The sequence below is a fragment of the Danio aesculapii genome, chromosome 2 (genome assembly GCF_903798145.1).
Source record: "Danio aesculapii chromosome 2, fDanAes4.1, whole genome shotgun sequence".
NCBI classification, from domain to species: domain Eukaryota; kingdom Metazoa; phylum Chordata; class Actinopteri; order Cypriniformes; family Danionidae; genus Danio; species Danio aesculapii.
Window position 1 is genome coordinate 18,151,772 of NC_079436.1, and position 12,760 is coordinate 18,164,531.

General features: G+C 34.9%; 1 protein-coding gene across 2 annotated transcripts in view; it reads left to right on the plus strand.

Moving 5' to 3' along the window:
* The window catches only part of dpydb (dihydropyrimidine dehydrogenase b), a 291,123-nt gene that overhangs the window by 98,833 nt on the left and 179,530 nt on the right, over positions 1 to 12,760 (plus strand). For both annotated transcript variants that reach the window (XM_056474106.1, XM_056474114.1), the window contains exons 9-11: positions 2,947 to 3,054; positions 3,353 to 3,522; positions 11,281 to 11,491. In XM_056474106.1, the coding sequence (XP_056330081.1) occupies positions 2,947 to 3,054; positions 3,353 to 3,522; positions 11,281 to 11,491 (489 nt within the window). The remainder of the gene's footprint in view (positions 1 to 2,946; positions 3,055 to 3,352; positions 3,523 to 11,280; positions 11,492 to 12,760) is intronic.

Here is a 12,760-nt window from a genome sequence, read left to right on the forward strand (position 1 = left end):
GCTTCAGTTGATTATTACGCGTTGCATGTCTGAGGTGGACATAATTCTAGACAAACTCTATTAGATTGCTGATTTATATTCACTTGCTGAACTGTGCGTATGCTCTATACAGTCACCCGTTATTGCTTGTTGCAGTTATTGTTGTTGCAGTTTTGATATCAATCAAAAAAAAATCATGACTTCTCTCAGGTTTTAACATGGGACGTTTGCACTCAAAAAAGTACTGTTGCTGCTTGTTCAAGGCAAGGCAAGTTTATTTATACAGCACATTTCATAAACAATAGTCATTCAAAGTTTTTTACATAAACAAGAATGAAAAAGACATGAAAATCAAAAAATAAATGAATTAAAAATGATAACAAACAAAATCTCACAGCAATTTGCAACGTTTCAGATTTAGTGACTAATTCATATGAATTTGTATGATGTCATTCATACAATTTAATATGATTTGCTTGTGCTCCAATGATGGTTGACACCTCCTTTTTAAAATTGTACTATTTCATACAACTGAACTCGTATGAATTTGTAAGAATTAGCCACTAAACCAGGGGTGCCCAAACTTTTTCTTATAAAGGGCCAAACACCAAACTTGATTAAGGGATATATATATATATACGAAACTGAATATATCACATCGCTTAACATTAAATTTGCCATGGGTAATTTCCAAATTTATTCGCTAATATATTTAAAAGTAACATGAAAAATGTTGCTTTAAATCATATTAATTAATGCAGTATAGTTTTAACATTTGATAATGAACTTATTATTGCAGTAAAACATAAACAATCTCATTTATACCACAATGGAATTCAATGCTAAAACCACAAGTCAACCTGCGCCTGTCTTTTCCTTGATTTGCTCGTCGATGTCTTGTGCATAGCTTTATGTCATGTGACATTTTTTACATTTGAAAGCTTTGATTCATTTACAACATTTCATTTCAGTAGACTTTTTTGTAGCTCAGAAATAAAATGAAGAAACAAATGGTTGCGTTCAAATTGAAATAACTATCTCTATCAAATATCTCTATCTCCGTCTCTTTTCAGATAGGAAGGTGGGCCAAATTAAAAGGTTACCAGAGGCCAACTTTGGCCTGCGGGCCCTACTTTGGGCATCTTTGCACTAAACGGACAAAACGTAAAATAGTTATCTTTCTTCCTGAACTCTGCCTGTTCAAAGTACCTATTTAAAATGAGTTGAAACAATACAATTCTTAAGCTTTTTTGGCACAACCTAAATGTTTTATGTTCGATTACTTCAAATTGTAAAAACCATTAAGTTAACGTAATTGATCTGTGTTTGGACAACATGATGGTACTGTGTGGATCACAGCATTTTTGACAGTGTGTCCTGCTACAATATGCCAAATGCCTTATTAAAATTAGGGCTCAAGCTTTATTTGTAAAAATTTAAATAGGGTTTTATAAAGTATATTTTTACATGGCCCTCTGGAATACTTGATTCTGATTGGTCAGTCTTGACATTCCAAGTCATGTCATTCCCAGATAACAACCACTGAAACAAGTAACGCACGCTCACCCGGGTATACTTTGAATCATCTTAACTGTCTTCGTATCCATATTTTTATGCTTGTCTGTCTGCGACTTGGGTTTTGACTCTTTGGTGCCATCTTGTGACTGAATAATACATAGGTTAGTGTATGCTTGATCATCTCCATTCAGCTGTTTTCCATTCAGTCATGTTTGCTTCATTTAAAAAATGTAAAAATATATTACAGCTCAAAACAATGTTTTGTGTCTGGCAAATATTCATGTAATAAGTGGGATAAAGTACATACAGGCAGTTGTTTTTTACAAGGGGTGGTTGTTGGGAAGGATGAGACGAGGACCCATTAATTATGTTACGTAAAAGAAACAAACAAAAAAAAAAGAAACAACTAAAAAAACCCATTGGGGGGAAAACGTTGCAACATAACAAGACTAACTTGACTCGGCTTGGCTTGACTGACGCAACAACGATGACGGACCAGCACAGGACAGAACACACTGGGAGAATAAATAGGGAACGCAAACCAATAAACTGACAAGCGGGCAGGTGAAAAAAATGATAAATAATAGAATCATAAGGTGGGTGGCACAAGAGAATAGACAGGAGTGCACATGGTACAGACAACAAATGCCATGTGCTCACGTAAAACGGGACTATAATCTGCAGCCAATGAGAGAACCCATTAACCGCATGTTCACATAAAACACAACACAAAAGCACGCAGCCACAATGTAAACACCAGGCCATATGCTTTATATGACACCAACACTGCATCAAGCAGGAGCACGCACAGCCCGAGCATGGCCAAGATGGCACTCATACGAAGACAGACAATGACATGAATGAGTGCTCGACTTGAGAAAACTCCAGCCGAGCACAACATACAGTACTAGACAAGACAGGACTAGTGTCCAGACTCTGCCAACAAAACAAGAATTACCAAGACCAAAACGTGCTGGATAAGTTGGCGGTTCATTCCGCTGTGGCGACCCCAGATTAATAAAGGAGCTAAGCCGAAAAATAAAATGAATGAATGAATGAATAATATAATATAATATAATATAATATAATATAATATAATATAATATAATATAATATAATATAATATAATATAATATAATATAATATAATATAATATAAAATAATATAATATAATATAATATAATATAATATAATAATGGGCAATGTTGAGGTATAGGCAGATTCAGGGAGGCAAATTAAATTTAAAGCAAACCATCTGCAAAAACTAAATGTAGACCTGTTCAGAATAGGCAATATATTTCCTCAAACGTAATTATGAAAAACATAATTCCCCTTGCCTCAACATTTGAAAACACATTGTTATATCTGACTCATCATGCATTGCCTCCAACTGTTTTAATCTCAACACACAATATTTTAAATTAATTTGTTTTTCTATTTGTCCTGCAGGTCTTCCACAAGCAAACAGGGACAAGATTTTTGAGGGCTTGACCACGGAACAGGGATTCTACACATCAAAGGATTTCCTTCCTTTGGTTGCAAAAGCCAGTAAAATAGGTATTGAAGAAGAGAGAGAAAAAAATCCTTTCAACATGGTGCAATGTAAAATCAAAAAACTACAGAACCTACCACTTGACATCCTTTCACTGTAATTCAGCTAATCATCTGTTGTTCAAGTGTACATGATGTTACAAAATTACTATACTTAACAGAAAATGTGTTCATCGCATGACTATTTCTTAGTTGTGACATTCAGTGGTCAAATGTTACTGCTTACAATTAATATTTGATGCTTTTTATATCTCTGTGCACCTAAATTTTACTTATAATTTGTGTCTTTTTTTTATTCTTGAAGGCATGTGTAATTGCCGTTCACAGCTGCCAAAGCTGCATGGGAATGTGATCGTCCTGGGTGCAGGAGACACAGCGTTCGACTGCGCCACCTCTGCTCTCCGCTGTGGAGCTCGACGAGTCTTTGTGGTCTTTAGAAAGGGCTTCACCAACATTCGCGCTGTTCCAGAAGAGGTAAAAAAAAATCTGTTCAGCAGCACCTGCTGCCACTGATAAATTCCTATTGAAGGAACAGCTGTATACCCCATGTCTTTAAGAAGACATTTTCCCTTTTGTCCTCTAAAATTGCATTTTGCCTGAATTTTTTATGTTTTTATTTTTCAATAGAATTTGACAAACTATCTTGCCATGTCAACTGCTAAAAAATGACATGAAATTATGTGAAGTGATTAGTATGAAACTTGTAGAAACTATTTACTCAAACAACATTCTTTGAGTGTATCTCCTCTTTATAAATTAAGTCAAGTCCAAAAGTTTTTATGAGGTGAAGAAATGTCCTAGTAATGAGTTTGTTGTTATTATTACCACATAAATAGAACTAAATAGATAGAATGGATTTCATAAGGTTCCATAAAAAGCCATGGTTTCCAAGTGCTATATGTATGGGATAATATGCGTTAAACGATTTTAATGCACGACATGGAGGCGAAGGACCACTCAACACGCAGTGGTAGGCCTAAGTTTAAAGTAGTTTTGCTCTTTGCATATTTGGCCAAATTTTCATTAGATTTTGACATCTTAGATTTTCTAGTCTCTCCACTGAATCATATAGATGTATTTATCATTTATATTATTATTATTATTATTATTATTATTATTATTATTATTTATTTTTGTTATTATTTAGTAATAATAATATACATTTATTTATTTTTTTTTATTAAATGAATAGTTTAAAAATTAAATCTCTGTAAATCTTTACTGACACTTTCATTGTTCAAAACCTATTTGAGTTTCTTTCTTCTGTTAATAAAATAAAAGTTATTTTGATGAAGGCTGGTTAATGGTGCCCATTGACATCCATGGTAATTTGCCAACCAGCATTTTTCTAAATATCCTATTTTGTGTTCAATAGAAAAAAAAATGCATAAAGGTTTAAAACCACATGAGGGAGAGTACAGTAAATGGTAAGATGCTTTTTCATATTTGGGTGTACTATCCCTTTAATTTAATTTAGTGTTAGTGGCACAGAAATAACACAGTTCACCTTTAGCTTTTTCTTGTGCTGCTCTGCCAGATGGCTGCATAAAACTCTAAAATACCTCAAAAAGGATTCCAAAATTGATGTAATGTATTCATAGGAATGTAACTTAAAAAAATGAGTAAAGTTATATTCATTATCCACCATTTCTCTAGAACCTGCTCGATCGAGAAAGCAGGCCCGCTTCGAAAGCCATTGTCTCGGTTATTACTGATATTTTGCAGAAATCTATATGTAATGTGGAATAGTTACATGAAATATTAATGGTTTCAAATGGAACCGTATCAAAGTTAGCACCGCTAGCTGTAGACAGACAGTCCAAATGAAAGCGATAAAAGTCAGCTGAGAAAAACTGAATGGCCTTACTTAATGGAATAAGCTGGCAGTAAAAAGATTCAGAGTAAAATATCTATGATGACTGAACTGAAATCTAGTGTAAGACCTGGGGGTGGGGTAAGCTGAAATATGAGATCTAAAATGAGCTTGTAAAGCCATGGTATATAGTTTTTGAGGAGAATTTATAGTAACCTTCTCAATGTGTGCGTTTAATGTCAGTACTGCCAAGACTTGTTGGTTTACCAGTGGAAATGCTCACAGGATGAGCCAGATGCAGAAGCGTATTTCACTTATTGCTAAACAGTTTATGAATAGCAATTGAATACCTTACCAGCTGCTTTATTAGGTACTGGTTGGTCCCTCTTTTACCTTCAGAACTGCTAAAAAATTTTTGTGGCACAACAACATTAACCATTCAGTTGGATGCTGCACACTGGTAGCCCTGAGAAGAGATCTCCTTATACTGTATGATTGCTTGAAGTGATTTGGGCGTATGAAAATACACAGTATAAAAGCACTAAATAAAAAAAAGTTTTAGTTTGTTTATATACCGGTGTGATAAACACTGTTGCATAGGTTATCATATTCATATGATGAGTTAAATTAGCTCTAAAATCAATTTTGTTCTAAAGTCAGGCTTTGTGTGCTCTAGGAAACTACAGACAGTTTTGCCTATTTTAAATATTTCTAATTTGGAGAGACAGCATGTCGGCAGCCATTAACCTGTCATTGAGCAGAGCAAAGACGATTGATGATTGAAGATTGATGTTGTCCATCCACAAGAGCGACAGAGGCCGCATAATAAGCCCTTAGAGAAGAAAAACAGCATAACTTCTAACTACAGCTGATCAAATCATTATTAAACTGGTAAGTGACATTCTAAATCAGGGGATTTAGGGTCCCCTGATGCCAAAAATATAACGAGATTTGGCCTGCCAAAACATTTTTAAACCACTATCATTGTTGTGCAGTCGCATATAGTCGCATACGATTTCTCTGTGTGCGGTCGAGAGTAATGCACATGCAGATTATTTCTGGCCCTGATTTAAACGTTCAAATGTTTGTCTGAAAGTGCTCTATTTTTACTAAAGCTCTATTTTTGAAAATATTAAAGAATCATTTGATTATTATCAGTTTCATACCGCCAGTCAGGGGCGTCGCTTGACCCCATTTACTGGGGCACGTGACTGTTGGCTGAATTGAACATGTTAAAGTAAAAGTGATATATATATACTTTCCTGCTCTTTGTTGTAGTTTTACAAAAAAATAAATAAATAAATTGAGAAGAACAATTGCCAGTAAAGTCACTAATGTTACCCAACCTGCTCTCTGCTGTTCTTGCGCTATCTGTTAAACTATTTGTTAAGCAACAATTTATTGGGACAGAATAAAAATACTACAAATTAAAAATGGGCATAATATTAAGTTTAAATTGCTATGAAAATACTACATTTTGCTATGAAAATACTACAAATTGCTATGAAAATACTACAAATTAAAAATGGGCATAATATTAATAATAATAATAATAATAATAATAATAATAATAATAATAATAATAATACTTAATATTATTATTATTATTATTATTATTATTATTATTATTATTATTATTATTATTATTATTAATATTATGCCCATTTTTAATTTGTAGTATTTTCATAGCAATTTAAACTACACCTTAAATATGACTTAATAAGCTATTAAGCTTAAGTGAAATATTAAGCTTTGACTACATATATTCAGGGGAAGAATGTCTGAATGCATCAGTTACATCAGGTTTCCACTTTTTTGTTGTGCTTGAATGTTAAAGTGGCCCTCCTATGAATTGTATGTCACTGATATAACCCCCTGCCAATTTAAGTTTGAGACCCCTGTTCTACATCAATCTCTCTCTTTTGTAGTGCTGTATTTATATCATATAATGTTGTGTATTAAGGTGATACTCTGATACCAAGAATGTATGTATTTTGTGTTGGTCACTCTTTGTATAACCTTGAATTACTTTTTGGTTGGCTATCTGTTTGTTTATGAGTCTCCTGTTTTCGTTAATGCGGACTAGTTCAGTAAAAAGAAAGAAAGAAAAAATGCCCGCATGTGTTTAGCATTTTTCCTTATCACAAACACAACAGTAATCTGGTTGTGATTGTGCTGCTTTGGCTTATTCAGAGGGAATTGTTGTGATCTCTGGGGAAATACTGGGGATTCTCTATAGACTAATGGCATTTTATGCCGTTTAACTTTATAATCTTAAAATGTGAACAAAATCAACTGTTTTGCTGACATCACTAAAATCACTTCAGATAATATGCTAGTGAATCATACACATACTAACTCTAAAATGATGTGTTTTTAAACAGCAGTTTCTGCTATTCTGACGTCAACTGCAGATGTGAATGAATGGCAGAAGAAAGTAGTTCCTCATACAAAAGGATTTTTAGACTCCATGTTTGATTTTTTTTTTTTTTTTTTTAATCCACGATTATGCCGTCGAACTGTTGTATAAATGCAATATCACACTTGTTGCAGTGTGATACGCCTGTGCAACGCACGCCTCCCACCAGGTGTACTCTCCATACAGCACTCTTACTTGTGTGATATTGCTCAAATATGCTCACTGGCCACTTTATTAGGTACACCTGTCCAACTGCTCGTTAATGCAAATTTCTAATCAGCCAATCACATTCAAATGTTTTTTGTTTTTGTTTTTATTCAAAAAGAAAAAAAATGTTTTTATTATTATTTTGTCTCTGTCATGGGGTATACAAGAGTAATTGTAATTATAGTATTGGATTATCCAGTTGTTGTTTTTATATATCTAGAAAATACCGATTCTCAGCTTTCAAATGGTACCATATATAGATCCATCACAGACATTTACATATTAAAATGAAAACATAAAGCTGAGGCTAAGCTGTATTGAGTCAAGTATTTAAATTAGTTATTGAGTAATTAAGTTCCTTTTAGACAAAGTAATTATAAAGTAATATTAATGCCATTTTAATTATGTAATTAGTAATCAATTACTGTATAGCACAGCATACCAAAAGTCTAGATTATTTGCTGACAAACTCAATAGACTACAGAGCAAGTTCTTTTTATTAGATACTACCCACAGAAAGACTTTTTGATCTTGGTGGAAAAAACCCCCACAGTAAAAGCAGCTGAAAAAGAGTTTGCCTTGGAAAAAAAGCGAGAGAAGTTTCTATAAAGGTGACCATGTTGAGCTGTTATAGTGGGCAACACTTTATATAATACGATTTATTTTTCTGTGGAGCTTTTTAACAAAGTAATTAAGACATATTCTTTTCTCAATGACAACTGTTGCAACGCTGCCATGGCAACAGTGACAAGAAAGTTAAACTTAGAAATGTGTAACTACAGCAACTATTAGCTCTGCCTTTGCTCTGCGAATGTTCAAATAGGGGTGTGCTAAAGCACCGTGGCCGTAAATTAAGCCTCTACATAATGGAGGAATTTTTTTCTGAAAGGTGTTACTTTTATTTCTACTCACGGTTCATGTGCATTTATGAAATTTAGCAGATGCTTTTATCCAGAACGACTTAGAAAAAAAGTGTTTTAGCTTGACGAATGAGACCATTGTGATCAACAGATGGTAAGCATGCGGTTTAGATCATTATCTTCTCGGAAAAGAAACATTTTGTGTACAAATACAAACAAATGCCTTCTAGTACAAATAAAGCTAATATAGATACAATAAAACCTAGTGGAAATAAACAACCCTGTGCAAGATGTTTTCATTTATCTTTATTTGGAATTATGGATATCAGTTTGCAATGGTGTGAACTGCAGAATGGGATGTAGCTGACAGGGGATGACATGCGCTCAATGTACTAATGAAACATACGGCACTGTTCTCTGGTTTGAGAAGGGCTGACTCTGGAGATTCGGCAGGAGGAATCTGTGTGTCTTGACTCTAGTTAGTTTATGTGGCATAAATGACATGCTGTTGTCAAGTATGACATCTGGGTTCTTGGCTTTCTGTGTGGGTTAGATGGTAGAGTTGTTTATTCAAATGACAACATTTTGGCAAGGATAGTTTTTGGATGAGCTGCACAGAAGCTTCGTAAAATTAGTTTCAGAAGACAGCCGTTCATCTATGTAGATATCCTAGCCAGACATTGAGTTATTAGTAGGATACTTAGTTTGTCAGAGGGTGGGATTGTGAGCATTAACTGATTATAAGCTCAATAAGAATTGGAGATGAAGCCATGGGAGGTGATAACTACAAAACCGTTTAGTGTAAAGAGAGAACTGAATTGGTACGAGTACTGAACCCTGTGGAACATCAGTGGATGTGGAGATGATTACCATTATATTTAGTTGGTACTTTTCTTAATATGCAATAAGAACAATGTAAGTGCAGACCATGTAATTCAATTGCTTTGATTAAGACCGTCTTTGTAAGTGTGCCATATGAAATCTAGTCAGTGAGGTAGTTCTTGTAGGTGTCGTCTGAGATATAGTTGAACACAGCGCACCCTGTGTGGTCGAGATATATCCAGATGCAGACCCGCAGCCCCACACAGGTTTCAGCACACACAATCCAGCACACAGGATCTAGGCAGGGGCGAACCATACATGGTTAATTACAGATCAGTTTTCTATTTTTTTTTTGTATAACGACAGCTAATTTCTTAGAAGCATTATACATTTCACAAATGCCAGTCAAGATCGTCTGTGCTATGATTACCATTCATTAGACTGAACAGTTTAGAGTTTGCGATTTCAGTCATTATTTCATTATTATATCATATTGATCATTTTAACATCTGTGCAGTTTTGGTACTCAAATTATGTTCATAAAAATATAGTTAAAACACTTATGACTTTATTCACGTATCCACATTCACAAAGAAAACATAATAGGCTGTCTAATTGTAGGATTAAGTGTAAAAAAAAAACTAATTCAGGATTGTAATGTTGTCATACTTGGTTAAAATCATTTTGTAGTAAGATATAAAAAACAAACAATAATGTGTCACATTAAAATGAATTACTATAGATAATAAAACTAAAATAGTTATAAACTGATAAACAACATTATCGTTTACTAAACTTTAGTAACTGTTTGTATTAATATATTTGTTGCAACTATAATTACCACAAATTATTAGTATTTTATGGTTCATAAACAATATATTACTTACCATAAATTACTATAGTATTTAATGTGGGAAAACATTAATAAAAAGTTATTCGAAAATTATGCAAATAAACCATTCAATCGCTGGAGTAAAATATTAATAAAGTGTTATACATTTAATAAATTAAAAATATTTGTATTACATATAAAGATGTATTATAGCTTACACAAATTTCCTGACCAATTTAGATCATTTATTTATCTCTAAAAAAATGTCATCAAAGTCGGGTTGAGTGCCCCCTGCTGGCCTCACTAACACCACTTTCAAAAGCAACCTAGTTTTCCCATGTGGTCTCCCATCCAGATACTGACAAGGCTCAGCCCTGAGTAACCAATCTTAGACTGCAGGGAGATATGGCTGTGACAATGTATATAAATGTGTGTGTGCGTGCATTCGCTTGCGTGTGCGTGTGTGTGTGTGTGTGTATATATATATATATGTATATATAAATATGTGTATATGTGAGAAGACATTAATAACATTGACATCCGTTGTAACCGGGTATGGTTGCCTAGACCCTTGCCTAGATCTTGTGTGCTGGGTTGTGTGTGCTGAAGCATGTGGGTCTGCAGCTAGATATTATTGGTGTGGTCCGGCAATTGTTTGCTTCACATTAGACCTTTTATTTAATTTAAAATTTAAGAACCAGCCTGTCATTTCTGTCACAATCTACTAGCTAGGAACTACTGCTGTTCACTGCCAAGTAAGGGCATTAAAGATCCCCATAACCAGTTGGATGTCCATGACTGCAAACCAGTGTGAAGATGACCTTAGGTTAAGGAGGTCAGGAGATGCTGGAAGTGATAAATAGGACTGTAAGATGGAGAAGAGCAAGGGTTGAAGAGAGGGTCAAATGTGAGTGGAAGGAATCTAGCACCTTCTAAACCTAGTAGATGGTTTAAACTGGGGTGTTTTATTGTAGAAATGATCCACAGGTGCCGTTATCAGGAAATGCCATGGAAGGAGTAGAAGACACCTGGTGGGTTAAGTAGCAAGCAGAAGATACAAAAATGCTTCATGGGCTTTGAACCTTGGAGATTATAGGAGATTTGGGTCTCCGAAACATCAGCTTATGCTGTTTGTAAGCAGGCTTAGGAAGATATTCAACTCTTCTATGGGTTTTCTGGGAGTCCAGGTTCAGTGTCAAGTCAAGATGAATGCATAAAGTTATTCTCACTCCATTAACTTCACGTTCATCTTGGTTGACTTTTGTTTTTGTTTTTTTAGATGGAGGCAGCCAAAGAGGAAAAGTGTGAGTTCTTGCCCTTCCTATCTCCTCGTGAGGTAATCAAGAAAAATGGACGTGTCGTAGGCCTGCGTTTCTGCCGCACAGAGCAGCAGGATGATAGCTCCTGGATTGTGGATGAGGAGCAAATTGTCCACCTGAAGGCAGACTTCATCATCAGTGCCTTCGGCTCCATGCTGAACGATCCAGCAGGTAAGATCAGGGTTGAGTCTGGAGGCATTAAAGAACTCTTTTTTTTTTTGTGTAGTTGGAATGAGCTTACCTTTTATTGTTTTAAAATTGTCTAAGCTAAATTTATTGCATGTGGTAATAACAATGGAATTCCCCAATGTCCCAGCTGTTTAGCAAGCAGTGTAGAAGTATGATTCCATATACACGTTATTTTGTATTTGTGTTTAAGACGGGATTTTAAAAGAGCACATGTTTGTTCACCTGTGGTCCATGTGAAAGATTTCCCCAGCGAACCATCACAGACTCCAGACTGTTCTCTTGTCAATAAGCATTCAGCACTGCCCTACTTATCTTCCTTTAGCAGATTTTAGTAGCCACAGTCCGATAACCATCACTCTGAGAGAGAGGCAGGAGATGATAAGACCCTCAAAACGAGAGCCTGGTTTCATTATGGGAATCCTTTATCAATTCAGCATCACAAATACAATCTCATTTCAGCAGATTAGCCCAAAACATCAAGCACACATTCACATATTATGTCTGGATCACATATTCTTGACTTTTTATTTTCATTATTACAGTCATACAAGATAAGGTTTTTTATATTTTTAATACTAAGATGTTTTGAAAATCACGGTAATGGAAGATTCAGACTTTTGTAACCCACCATATATTATTTGTGTTTATTTGTCAGCACACATTCATCCAGATATTTTTCACCTCCTCATGTTTTTTTCTTCTTTACTTAGCGTTTTGTTGTCCCAGTGTTGTTGCTCTCAAGCAGACCTGTCATCCATCCTAAACACTGTAATGTCTCTGAGCGGAGAGTCGTTTCATCACCAACTTGAAGCTCAGAGATAGCAAGCTTATAAATGCCACTCACTCCCCGCACCTTGCCCAAGATATGAATTACTTATCCACTCCAATGGCCAGCGGAGCTGACAGAAGAGGGCTGCGTTGCCGCGTTAGAAAAGAGAAAAGCTGAGATAGCGAGAAATTCTCCCCCTGCAATCTTGGGTGGGCAGGCTGCTCGGTGATTAGATCACCACTGGCCAGCGGGATGAGCAGCTGACTGGCTACTTTTACCAGCATGAGGACCCTTTGCTGGACTCTATGAAGCATGACTGGGTCTGCGTTCAGACCCCTAGAACTCAATTTTAATACATGTTTGCAATTAGAGGGGTAAAGTAGTTCACTAAAAAAATAAATAATTGTTATAATAATAATAATAATAATAATAATAATAATAATAATAATAACAATAATAATAATTCAGAATTCAATTTGTGA